At 37.5% G+C, this 14702-nt stretch overlaps 1 protein-coding gene across 2 annotated transcripts in view; it reads right to left on the reverse strand.

Moving 5' to 3' along the window:
* The window catches only part of KDM4C (lysine demethylase 4C), a 360821-nt gene that overhangs the window by 276417 nt on the left and 69702 nt on the right, over positions 1-14702 (reverse strand). For both annotated transcript variants that reach the window (XM_007451455.1, XM_007451456.1), the window contains exons 6-7: positions 5853-5956; positions 1889-2026 (exon numbers count right to left, since the gene is read on the reverse strand). In XM_007451455.1, the coding sequence (XP_007451517.1) occupies positions 1889-2026; positions 5853-5956 (242 nt within the window). The remainder of the gene's footprint in view (positions 1-1888; positions 2027-5852; positions 5957-14702) is intronic.

Raw genomic sequence — 14702 nt, forward strand, 5'->3', positions numbered from 1 at the left:
AAAGAGTGGAGACAACACCTAGAAACATCTCAAACACATGTAATTACAATTTTAAATTAACCGGCCAAAACTGCATTATAGCCATTGAATATTTTGTACCCAGTAAAAAAAAAAAAACAGAACCAAGACAGTCATATCCCCTGACTAAACTGAATGATATAAATCAACACAGCATGAGTGGATATCCACATACCTAAGTATTTTTCCTCCCAACAAATCTATGAGGTAGAGAGGGATTTTTAATCTATAGGAAGAAACGAAAAGAAGAAATGACTTTCCTGACGTTCTCTGGCTAGCAAGAAGACGAGCTGGGCCTCAAATCCCTGCCTCTTCCACTACGGGGCTCTGCTACCTAACAGCCCCACAGGTCTGGGCTCCATCAGCTGAGAGAGACCTCAGAGAGGACCACTCCTGGCCTCTCTTACTTGGTCGCACTCCACTCCCACTCTGACCACCCAGAAAGGTGGAAATGCACTCAGGACATTTTAGTCTTGGGAAGAAGCCAATACTCAGAATTAGAACTGAAAGTTGTAGTAAACAAGAGCCAACTAATTTTTCTGGTGACTGACAGCTGGGATAGCTGACCTATCATGTCAATGATTAAAGATTCAAACCATAAAACAACATACCTTGTTATAACCTCAGGGCTATGACACTGTTTTGATGCAGAAAAGCATTACTGTTCTGCAAAAGCACGGCAGTAGCTGACCAAGGTACGTACACCGGGCTTTCTGTTTTTTTATTAGGTTTTTACTGTATTATGAAGGATGCGTAAGGGAAAGAAGTAGTTCAGTTCTGCTCCTTTCTAAGTTACGCCTCATAAATAAAAATTACTTAGAACAGAGAAAGTCTTCTAATAGCAGGAGATTTCTTTTATGTCACGAATTCATTCGAATGCTTTCTGAGTTGCTATACTTTATTTTAATATATTATACAATTTTCTAAATACCTGTGTAAAATAAACCTAGAGTTGTCTTCCCTGAGTATTTTTGTGTCCAAGTTCACTCAATGGTTCCACATGAAAGTTTTATCAATGTAGAATGAATAATATTTGCCTGGACCATGCAGTGGCCAAGGTAAGGCTACATAGGCTGTATGTGCCATTTTCCACCAAATATATGTCAATTTTACATACTCTGTAGTAAAACACACAGTTTCATTAAGAAACTGCCCTCTGCCAGCCTGTACATCTGCCTTAAAATCCACAGGAAAGGAAGCAATCTAATAGAAACTACCATCACTTTGAAGATGTCCTCTATTTAACGCTGCAGGGGGGCAATTAATGAAATTTAACACAAGTTGCTTGTGAATGAAAATACACAGTTTGTGAACTAAATTAACTACACTGAGCAGGAGATGCAAATTTTTATACCAAATTTAACATTAAGATATATTATTTGTTAAAATACATTCTATACTATTACTTTCAAAAAATTCATTTCTGCACTAAAGGCAGTTTTAATTATTTCTTCTTACCATCCTCCCTTAACCTCTTGTTAACAATTTTACCACTTTCCTCTGTAAATAGCTGTTTTCTAAGCCATGGACTGTACTCTAACATGGAAGGAGCCACACCTACCTAATATGGAGTCACAGGGAGCCACCAGAAAATCTCACGAAAAAACTGGTGGCCTTAAGAAAGAAAGCACTGGTTGCATAAAATTACCTCTCAAAGTAAATTGCTCCACATTAATCTCAAAACAGGAAAACATTGCTACAAATATTAATATAGCCTATGTAAAATAAATATATCTGTCTGGAATAAATTACTATGGTGACAAGCATACAACATCACTGAGGAAAAAAATAAATGCTGCATGTGCTCTTAGCTTTCCCACTATAATAATCAGAATACACATTTAATTTAAGCGTTTGAGGCATAACTTACCAATTTAGCAACCTTCCCATAGTCAATCCATCTGACAGTAGCAAAATTTGTAGATTCTGCACAGTTGAAACCATGATTAAAACCAGCATGGTAGCCATATGGGAAAGTGATCATAAATTCGCCAGCCTCCTGGGTGATCTGCAGGGTAGAAAACATATAATATTTCCCAATTAAAAGACTTCCCAAATTGCAAATACAGTTAAAATATATTTCCTATTAAAAAAAAAGAAAAAATATGATGTCCGAGCTATAAAAGAAGTCCCCCCCAGATCCTTTACTTAATCCTTTAATAGTTTTTCAGGAGACTTTTAAAAGAATTTTCTAAACAGGGTGTGACCTTCTGGCAATGCAGTTCAATCATTCAGTCCATGATCAAAGAAATTATATTCTATTTGAAGATGTCTTTGTTTTATGTTATTCAAATAAATTTGTTCTTATTAGCATTCAATATGTATATTTTAATACTTTAAAAATTCACATTATTGGAATTATATAACAGGACTATCATAACTGACATTTTTCAAGTTAGAGCTATAAAAACTTTGATAACACATGCTGAATATTATGAATTCTTGTTGCTAAAGAGTTGACAGTATTCACAAAATTATCCTTTCATAACACTTACAAAACATTCAATTAACTTCATTCCATTTAATAGTAAAATTTCTACCAAATAGTTATTCAAATACATGTATAATATATAAGTATGTATGAGTGAGTGAGTGCATTTTCAAATATAATTAAACTAGCTTGGGTAAATAAGCCAGCAGCCTAAAAGCAAAGATGAAAAATGTATTCAGTCCATTCCTAATTTTCAGATTACAGAAATTTGTTTTTTTTATAATCGCCAAAGCATACAAAACACATCATGAGCTATAGAAATACAGTGAAGCTAAATTTTTCAGTGTTTTTTTTTTTTAACTTGTCTACTCAATGCTAGACTATCAAATATATAACTCACTGATTCATTCAGTTACCTTGGTTCATTTCAGTCCTAAAATGTTGATAAATGAATATGTGAGTATGCACTTGTGAGGAAACATACAGGAGATACACTGTATAAATACAGGTGCACACACTGCATCAGTTACCATTTTAGGAATGCTAAAATGTTGTGTGTGGAAGTATTTTCTTTCCCAACAATTCTGAAATTTAGCTCATCACCCCCTCCCCTGTGACACCCCAGCAGGTGTTCTATTGCAATGAGTGGCAACCCAGCTGCCACCCGGCAGGAAGAGAATGGCTTATCAGTGTTCAACATGGTTCCAGTTCCATCATTCGGAGCCACGTGAGAACAAAGCCTGATTCTCTCCTTTCCTGGTCTCACTGAATCTCATTAATTATAATTGTGCTTGGAAACTAGGCACTTCCTTGTACCATGTGATAAAACAAAACTCACTCTGCTCAACTGTTTCTAGCCCTATAAGGTGGAGGAAGAGGGTAAGTCTGTTGTCAGTGGGATAAGGAAACTAGCTTCACTGCTCCACTGAATTCCACCTACAATCCTTCTCTACTCTCCCTAGAAAACCCTGTTCTTGCCATGTTGAAAAAGTACCTGTTCCCATTAAATTGGACCCTAAATGTTATGCCTCTATATAATTTCTAGAAACAGGTCAATCCCAGTTAGCCAAAATATAAGGCAAATTTACTGCCTCTATGTAACAAACTGATATTTAAAAAAAAAAAAAAAAAAAGATATAGGGGTAGACAAGAACAAGTCCCTTTTATTATAAGACTAACCAAGCATCATAATTCCATATGGCAAAAAATGTCAGAAAGGGTAGTGTACGTAATCAAAAAGCAGAAATTAGCTATTTGTTAAACATACTTTTTCATATATATGTATGAATATGTACAAATTCACTGAAAGAAGAAGAAAAAAATGTTAGTCCAACTGCGAAATGATTGCCTAAAGAGAGAAGGTTAAACTGAGGAGGAAGATTGTGTTATTATTATATATAACCTGTACTGTGCAAAGCCCCTCATATAGATCATCGCTTTTCATTCTCATAATAGCTCTATTAAGTGGTACTATTACTATCCCCATTTTCCAGATGAAGAGACTGAGGCTCAGAAAAATTATGTAGTTTACCCAAGTGACGGAATCAGAAATGAACTTGGGAAGTATAATTCTGAAGTCTGTGCTACTCTGTCCCAAGCTACATTATCATCATCAGAGAATAAGCGCCTTGAGGAGCACACAATCATCACACACCCTTCATCAAGGTGGAAGGGGCAGTGGCAGTATTTCATATGAAAAACTGCAACTGCCAATCAGCCCTCTAAATTGCTGGTGTCTCACCATCTGTGGACGAGCACTCACCCTTCCACTTCCCACAAAAGCCACGAAATGTCCCATCCTCAAAAGACCAGATAAGAGCCTGGTGCATTTAGTGATCTACCAAATAGCACTTGAAGAGCCTCGGCCCAGAAAGGAGTGTGAGGCACCTGCCTCCTTCTCCCCAAATTTGAGAAAGAAGCTACAAACTCCAAAGGGCTCCATCCTGGGCAAATGAGCCAATCCCGCAGTCCTGCTACTTCACACAACCCCTCTCCAAAGAACAGCTTGATCAATTCCTATCACCAGCCCAAAACCCGCAGAGGTTTTCCTGTCTTGGAGGACTCCAGTCTACTCCTCCTCTGCCTTCTAATATTCCAACTTCAATAAAAGTGCTTAATCAGGCTTATGCCAACCACCTGAAAGAACGTGCACTGACGATATGTCTGAGACTGGAAAGCCTGATGCTCAGAGGCATCTGCAAGTAAGACAAGGCCCCTCAGAAGGAATGGCCCTTCTTGGGGGGAGGGGGGGCGCAGCCTCTGACCTCTGTACCTGCAGTAGTGCTGCAGCCCACCCACACTTGTGGACCTTCTCTATAGCGCACATCTTCAAGGCACACTTTTTGTCATGGGTAAAAGTATGTGACTAAACCAGTGTTGAGAGCATCCTCATCACATAAGACAAGTATGTCTCATGCATGACTACTGCACAGCCTGTTTGTGAGAGAGCGGGACCACCTCAAGTTGGAGAATGTTTCTTGGTCCTTGCAAAAATTCTACTTTGAACAAAGCCTGGGCTGGGGGTGGTGGGGGAGGGAGGTGGAAGACAGGATTTTAAGGGCCTGAGATAAAGAAGAGGGAAAGATTTAGTCACAAGTGAAAAGCTTCTAAGGTGGAAAACAGCAAGGATTATGGGAAGACAGTCAAATAAAAAATGAAAAAGAGAGTGGAACTATTTTTTAATGTTTCTGAAGTAGCTAAGGTCTTAATCCTCCTCCAACTGAGAGAGACCTTTTATTTATCTGGTCAAAAGCTTTTTTCATTTCAGCTTCTTCACATAAAAATGCTCATGCTCTGTAATAATTCTGACCCAATTACTACCCACGGACACAAAGAAAGAGGGATCTAGCATGTACAGAGTCTTACAGAACTTAATCTTCAGAAATACCCCCAAGAAGCAATATCTGATTATTAAATCATCAGGCAATTTTATCCATAATGAAATCTCAGTTGTATTATGTCTGAATGTGTTTAGAAATAACATACTGGCACCATAATCACTGGTTCTAACCAACCAAACTGCTAATAAAAATTGCTCTGATTTCTTTAAAAAAAAGAAAAATAGATCACATACACATTAATTTTGTTGGTCATATAAGAGATTTCAATGGAGAAGAGCTATATATCTTATTCTCTCAAATGTGCTACATTTTACTTTCAGTATTGTTGTAAGTGAACTAGAACTGCATGAAATCTCTAGTAAATGCATCTTGAAATAAAAGAAACTTCAAATTCATATTTAGGTAAATAACTGTTACCTAAATAAAACATGAATCTGAATTTTTCTCCCCACATCCGAAAAACCCTACCTGAAGTCAGAGATATATTAGTTTATGTTAAATTTGTCTTAAATACGAATACTATACACATTAAATGAATTTGTTAAAGAGTAACACTAATATACCTTGTCAAAGGGAATACCATATTTCTTCAATACTGAGGGAGATATCAGTGTCATCTTGTGGCGAAGAAATGCATCACACCCTTGAGAACTGCTTGGGAAAAAACCTAAATGGAAACAGTAATTATAAGCAGTAATGTGTCAATTAAAATAAAATTTCAAATCTTTTTTTTAAGCTTATGTTCTAGTACTCTTATAGAATGACAGCTTTACCTAAATATAGACCAAGTCCACCATCAAAAAACCTGGTACTAAAAACCAGAGTCAGAATTCTTAAAAATTAAAACGATACATATTTATATCACCAAGGGTTGACCTTTTTTACAAAAAAAGTGATCTGCCAAGAGTTGTTTGCATGATAGAAAATGACTAAACCCACAAATTCCAATTTGTAACAGATTTGAGCTCAATCTACCCATTAACTGATAGATGGACAAAATATTAAGGGAAAGTAGAAGAGGAAAATCTGCATTTTAACAGGGGAATCTCTCATTTTAGACTCCTAGGAGCAATCATTCTAGAAGCACTTATCCCAATGCCTGGCATACAGTAGACACAGCAGTTTCCCACCCTTGTTTCTTTCTGATCGATTTTAAACAGCTTAACTGCTTCTAGCTTCCTGAAGTAACTCCCAGCCAGGGCCAGTCAAAAGCTTGGAAACCTGTCTCACCAGCCTGTATGGGAACAGTACATACTGTTCTGAGGACTCCTTTAAATGAAGAAGCTAAATATGCAGCAACCCTTTCATTCAACAGATTATGCACTGGAACACAGTTGTTTCTCTCCATCTCTGCCTTCAATCCTGCAGTCTGTCTGAGGCAGACTCTCATTAACTCAGTTATGTAAAAAGCTAGAGGAAAATGAATGTGCCTGATACCCTGTTCTTTACCTTCCTCACTCATAGGGAAAAACCACCACACTGAGAATGGGAAAGCAAGAAGAGAAAGACAAGAGAAACATGGAAGAGACAGAGGAGAATCAGAGAGAGGACCCAGAAGGAACACAGAACTCACCAGGAAAGCATGTGTGATGTAGCTGGGTAAGGTGGGAAGAAGCACAGATGCTGTTTAACTCCTCCTCCACCAAAATGAAGGCCACTGGAAATGCTACTTACCTAACTCTGTGGCTCACTACGTATAAATAGCTCAAGAATATGACCAGTCTGATGAAAGAATTACCAGCACTCATTACCTAATCATGAACCATTTTAACCTCATAGAATAGCAAGGTTTTACGGGAATAGTTTTAAAGTAAGCAAGCCTTTATTGATGCCACCATGGAGTATGTGAGGCCACAGATCATCAGAAGGAAACAAATGAAACATCTAAAAAAAAGCCGTTAGGGTATAAAGAACCACCTGCAAAGAGTAGTAATATTCTGCTTAAGCATCTACACCTGGATTTTTAAGATGAACAGACAGAAATATTTAAAAAGTACATCCAACAGAAACATCAGAAATACTATCATTCGCTACAATATCAATGGGAATAAAAGGAATAATTGTGCCCTATCTGGTCATTTAACGCAGTCCTCCGTTTATGGTTAATATTCATAATACATAAATAGAAAATAACCTTTGAAAGAATGCAGACCTTAGTGAATGGTGAGAAAGTACCATATAATGCAACGGCCGTATCTATACAATAGGATGTCCTGAGTCTACACCACAGAGAGTAAAGCACAGCAGGGCAGTCCCCAAACACATAACCCACGGAAAAGTTTTAGCAATACAATTTAAATAGATCTATCAAACTTTTCAAATCTGCAACTCTGTGCAGCACTGCATGAATTAAGTTTTAAATTAAAATCAATGAAGAAAGAGGAGTCTACTTAATTTTCTTTTGATATGGATTTGTAATCAGGACCTGAACAATGTGATGACTGGTCGTTAGTTAAAATGGAAAACCACTGAAGGAAGGCAATTTGCCATATGTTAAGAACTTCATATTGGTTCAGAATTTATATTTTCAATAGGTTATCAGAATTATATTTCACATCGCCCTGGAAAACACCTCATAAACCACAAATTATGACATAATGTATGTGTCTCAAAATGAATTTTACCTTAAAATACCTGCAGAAGTACATGGTTCACACCCTCATTCCACCATTTCTTAAGAATATTTTATTCAATATATAAAGAAGCCAATATAACCAGAATACTATTTGATACAAAATGATAATATCTTTTAAAACTCAGAACTATGCTGGCTAAAGGAATGTTTGCAGCTTTCATAACAAGTGAAAAAACAAATTTGGAATCACATGTATGAAATCTAACAAAAACAGATCAGATAGAAAACATAAAATTTAACTAAAAATTCAACTTAAGACAATCAGAGTTTTTTGAAAGTCACCAAATAAAGAGAAAACAAGGTATGTGTTAAAATTTTTGCAAGTTAAGTTCTTTAAAATATGCCTTTCAGAACCTTTTTTTTTTTCTATTCTAATATTTACTTTCTTAATGTGCTTTTTTTCTAAGTTTTCAATTTGGAAAGAATTTATTTGGAAGAAGTCTGCTCTTAAACTTACCGTATTTGAATGTTACTACTGCAACATTCTCTAAGACTTTCCAATTTACCAGTCACATAATTGGAGAATCCACTCTTACATAATCTTGAAAACCAGGAAGTTCTAATAAAGAAAGAGTTCTACACTGACCCCTCAAGTATCTAGTAGTGGACATAGCAGCTAGCAACTCACTACCACACCTCACATACCCCATGGCCATCAGGTAACATGCCAGGTGTAGAAGAACACACAGAATAAACCTGGCACATCTTTCTGAGCATCTACTTATGTCATGCTAAATTACGTGGTTTATATTTGCATACAAACAAATGTATCAAGGGGGCAAGATGCAAAATCCGCATGAGTGTTGCGGAGTAGCAGGGTTTCACTCTCATCCCCTGTAGGGATATTTTGGTGGGAGCATTTGAGAGGCAGCCTACTGTGAGGTGCAAACTATGTTATGGGATTCTGTGTAAATCTTGCCCAATCTCCTCTTACAAACACCTAACACACACGCTTACTTGAACACCTAATTTCCTCTCTCATTTACTGCTCACAACATACACCTTCTCACTGCTACTAAATAGCAGACCTACGTTTTAGATGAAAAAACATAACTGTTTGAGCTATTTGAAGTCACCCTCATCTTGTCCACATGGCTAGCAAAATAAAAGAGAATAACAGTTAAGAATCCCTACAGAGACATGGATTCCTAGCACAAGTCCAACAACTCATATAGCCTTGTCTGGTCCCATAATCTCTCAGCTCCTCAATTTCCCCATTCATATAATCAGAATGCTAGTATTACCTTCCTCAGTGGGGTCTTTTTTTTTTTTTTTTCCCCAGCATCAAGATACGATTGACATATGACATCATATAAGATGTACAGTATAATGATTTGATATATGTATATATTGTGAAATGACTACCACGTTAAGTTTAATTCACATTCATCACCTAAAAATAGTTATAATTTTTTGTGTGATGAGAAGCTCTAAGATCTACTCTTTCGGCAACTTTCAATACAGTATTGTTCATTATAGTCACCATACGGTACAGTACATCCCCCAGAACTTACTCATCTTATAACTGGAAGTTTGTACCTTTAGACCCCCTTCACCCATTTTCCCCACCCGCTGCCTCTGGCAACCACCAAACTGTTCTCTGTACCTATAACTTTGGTGTTTTAGATTCCACACATAAGTAACATCATATGGTATTTGTCTTTCTGTATCGGACTATTTGACTTAGCATCATGACCCCAAGATTCATCCACGTTGAAAGAAATGGCAGGATTTCCTTCTTCCTTATGCCTGAATATATATATATATATATATATATATATATATATATATATATATAACACTTTGCTTTATTCATTCACCTGTTGATGGACACTTAGGTTGTTTCCATGTCTTAGCTACTATAAATAATGCTGTAATATCAGGGGTGCAGATATATCTTTAGGACAGTGATTTCATTTCCCTCAAATATAGATCTAGAAGTAGAACTGCTGGATCATATGTCAGTTCTACTTTTAATCTTTTGAGGAACCTTCATACCGTTTTCCACAGTGGCTATCCTCACTGGGTGGATCCTTACGGGAATCCAGTGAGATAATGCACAAAAAACTTAGCCGTTATCAAAAAGTGGAAACAACCTAATGTTCATCAACTGATAAATGGAAGAGCAAAATATGGTATATCCTTACAACAAACTATTAGTCAGCTATAAAAAAATATGAGGTACTGCTATAAGTTATAACATAGAAGAACACTACATAAAAGAAGGCAGACACAAAAGATCACATATTATATGATTCCATGTATATGAAATTTCCATAATATGTAAATACCTAGACAGAAAGCAGACTACTAATTGCCAGGGGCTGGGGAGGGGTGGGAGGGAATATAGCATGACCAATTAAAAAATACAGGGTCGGGACTTTCCTGGTGGCACAGTGGTTAAGAATTCGCCTGCCAATGCAGGGCACACAGGTTCAGTCCCTGGTCCGGAAAGATCCCACGTGCCTCAGAGCAAATAAGCCTTTGCGCCACAACTGCTGAGCCTGCGCTCTGGAGCCCACGAGCCACAACTACTGCAGCCTGTGTGCCTAGATTCCGTGCTCCGCAACAAGAGAAGCCACCGCAATGAGAAGCCCACGCACAGCAATGAAGAGTAGCCCCTGCTCACCACAACTAGAGAAAGCCCGCGTGAAGCAACGAACACCCAACGCAGCCATAAATAAATAAATAAATAAATAAATAAATAAATAAATAAAGGGTTTCCTTTTAGGGTGATAAAAATCTCTTGGAACTAGACAGAGGTGATGGTTGCACAATATGAACATACTAAAATGCCACTGTATTGTACACTTCAAAACGGTTAATGGTTTATTTTACATTTTGTGAATTTAAAAAAATAATAAAACTTAGTCTACTTGACACATAGTAACATTCAATGAATACTGGCCATTATTATTATCCCTGTTACTCATTTCCACCATGTTGACTCTAGTTATCATGTTAGTTCAACAAATCTTCCATTTCCACCATGATAAGGAACACGTACTCCAGCAATCTCAATAGAGCCCTGAAACCCTAAAAGCATCCCATAATAACATTTGCTAAGACTGCCAAAGTTCTGCTGGGAGTTTTATAGCATGAGGATGTACAGAATCACATAAGCCCTCTCAAGAAACAGGTGCTATACACATCCAAGGATGCCCTGTATTCAACGTGAAAGTGATCAGATGCGAGAAGCACCATTCTAAGTGAAAGAAACGAGACAGAAAAGTCTACACATTGTATAATTCCACTTTTATGGCATTCTAGAGATAGAAATCAGATTAGTGGCTGTGAGTGGTTGCTGGTGGGAAAAAATAATTGCAAAAAGTACAAGAGAACTTTTGGGGATACTGGAAATGTTCTATATCTTGATAGTGGTGGGAGTTACACCACTGTATATATTTGTCAAAACTCACAAAACTGTCGGGGCTTCCCTGGTGGCGCAGTTGTTGAGAGTCCGCCTGCCGATGCAGGGGACGCGGGTTCGTGCCCCGGTCCAGGAAGATCCCACATGCCGCGGAGCGGCTGGGCCCGTGAGCCATGGCCACTGAGTCTGCGCGTCCAGAGCCTGTGCTCCGCAACAGGAGAGGCCACAACAGTGGGAGGCCCGCGTACGCACAAAAAAACAAAAACAAAAAAAAACCTCACAAAACTGTATAGTTAAAGGGGGTGGCTTTTACTGTAAGTGCATTTTACCTCAATTAATCTGACCTAAAAAATTATTAAATGTTTTTAAATTTTTTTAGAAATAGAGCAGATATACTCTAAAAATAGTGTGCTCTTTCCTTCAAATAAGAAGTTTTGCCAACTGTCAACTGGTTTACATTTTCTAATATATTAGCTATTACTAACTAATTATTTTTAAATCCCAGTCTCATATGACAAACACATGCTGCTACTATTAAACCAACAAAGCTTTAGCCTTGGAAAAAAATTTTAAAATCAAAGTTTAGTAACATTTTCTATGGATATACAGACACTAGTTTGGAGAAGCTGACGTTAGTTATTAATTGCTTAGGAAAGAAAGGAAAAAGAGAGGGAAGCAGAGGGGAAAGATGGGGAAATCAGACATGTAGAGTGTATGTCTACACTAGCAATAGATTTAAGACAATTTAATTTGAATATAATTGAAATTTACCCAAGTATGCTTTGATAGAGTTTTATACAAGCATACCTCAGAGATACTGCAGGTTCCGCCTGTTGCAGACCACCGCAATAAAACAAATATTACTATAAAGCAAGTCACAAGAATTTTTTTGGTTTCCCAGTGCATATGTAATTATGTTTATACTATACTTTAGTCTATTAAATGTGCAACAGAATTATGCCCCAAAAATGTACATACCTTAATTTTTAAATATTTTATTGCTAGAATGCTAACCATCATCTAACACGTTCGTGAGTTGTAATCTTTTCGCAACTCACCAATCACAAAACAAACATAATAATGAAAAAGTTTGAAATGTGAGAATTACCAAAATGTCACACAGAGACAAGAAGTGAGCAAATGCTGTTGGAAAAATGGAACCAATAGACCTGCTCAACACAGGGTTACCACAAACATTCAATCTGCAAAAAAAAAAAAAAAAAAAAAAGTGCATTATCTGCAACTCGAAATAAAGCGAAGCACAATAAAATGAGGTAGGCCTGTAATGGTTTTTGCAATATTCATATGACTGATATGAGGCTTAAGAAATATAGTAGCCATATAAACGAATGGTAAGGAAAAGGACATAGGAAAAGAATATGGAAGGAATGCTTCTGCGGGAAATACTTTTAGAAAGGTGTATTTGATTCACATATGAAATTTCTTAACATGCTTCTTAATGAAAAGAACTAATGAGCTACATTATGTGAGGAGAAACCTGGTATTTTTACCCACATTCCTAGTTAAGAGGTTAACATTAGAGGTTTAAGCTGTAGTTGACCTCTCTGTCCTTCCTACTGTTCGCTGAGCAATTAATAATTGGGTAGAAAGTTATCACACTGCAGGCTTCACTCTGCTCCACGTGTCCTGTAATCCATCAACATCTCTACTGGAGAGACAAAGCTCCATGGAGCTCTCCAGGAGGAGCGCCAAGAGAAATTCATACTGACCATGGTATCAAGAAGGATGGTGGTTCTCCTAAACAAGTGCCTTATTTTTTTATTTTTTTATTTTTTGCTGTACGCGGGCCTCTCACTGTTGCGGCCTCTCCCGTTGTGGAGCACAGGCTCCAGACACACAGGCTCAGCGGCCATGGCTCACGGGCCCAGCCGCTCCGCGGCATGTGGGATCTTCTCGGACCAGGGCACAAACCCATGTCCCCTGCATCGGCAGGCGGACCCTCAACCACTGCACCACCAGGGAAGCCCCCAAGTGCCTTATTTTTAACTCCTGAACACAGCGCAGTGAGTAATGGGAAAGTTTTTTCCACTTCAAACTGGTTGGCAGAACACTTAGAGTTAAAATTTCCACCTAATTTAACAGGTATATAGACCATTAAACATGGTGTTTTACTCCATTCCTGAGACCGCTTTGTTTCAGCTCGTTTTTTTCCCACCTTGACACGACATATGGACCACACACGTGTAGGTCACCCAGGACGCCTCAGGCCAAACACTTTGGCACAAACAGGTCAGTCAAGCTAAACAGGATTTTCCTGCCTCAGCTTCCCCCCTCCACACTGCCCAGAGAATCAAAGAACTCTTAAATTCCTTCCACAGTAATCTTTCCCTGCTAGCTGGCATTCCCCTCATGAATTTTCCTCCCCATTCCCTACCTGTCACTTCTCAGAACTGTCTTCCACCACACATTCTAATTACTCTAACTTGCTGTATGTTATGTATTACTGTCCAATGTTTAAAATCCTACTAGGAACATGGTCGGATATAAAATATTCAAAATTAAACACAGTGTGATATTTGACATCAAAATATGAGGAAGTTAAATTTAGGGATTGTTTCACCATTCTTAATGTAACAACTGATAGGAAGATGAAAATAAACATACCCTGACACACCACACGTTGATCTCAATGCCTAAAGCATGAGTTAGGCATGAAGGCAAAGGATCTATCGCTGGACTTTTTCATTTTTTAGGGCTTGGGGGCCCCCTAAAATTGATTATTCATAATCAAGGGTATTTTATTTATTAGCCTTTCAAAACCAAGCATTTTAATATAATATTTTCAGGCCATAATGTAAATGAATGCTTAAGGGAATTATGTATTTATCATTTTGAGAGCTGATAAAAGTATATTTCCTAATTCCAAGTCAGAGGTATGAGAACAGGTCAATTTAGAATGTTTATAAAATTAAAATGACTTGTTATTTAATGCTAATCTTCTAGTCTCTTGATAGCAGTGGTTCATAATCTCTTTTGGACCAAACCCTCTTAACGGATTTGATGATAGCATCCCAGAAATCCACATATATGCCCAATTTTGAATATAATTTCAGAGAGTCCACAGACTGCCTGCATCGCACCCACAGACCCTTTGTCCACCTCCTGGAATAGGGATCCCTGCAAATCAGGCTAAGACTCTGTTCCACAGGTTTAAACTCAAGATGACTTGTCACTTAAAAACATACATACACACACACACACCAAAATTAACTGCTTAAAAAAACTTGAACTAAATTAATCCTTCATAGCAATGCTTCATCCATTCCTTTTTACTGTTGCTTTTTTAAGAAGTCAAAATGAAAACACTTGTTACAAGTAAATATAAGCCTCCAAAAGAACCAATGTATTCAACTCTACCACACTGTCACTTAAAACAAAATTCCTGCT

The sequence above is a fragment of the Lipotes vexillifer genome, unplaced genomic scaffold (genome assembly GCF_000442215.2).
Source record: "Lipotes vexillifer unplaced genomic scaffold, Lipotes_vexillifer_v1.1 scaffold260, whole genome shotgun sequence".
NCBI classification, from domain to species: Eukaryota; Metazoa; Chordata; class Mammalia; order Artiodactyla; family Lipotidae; genus Lipotes; species Lipotes vexillifer.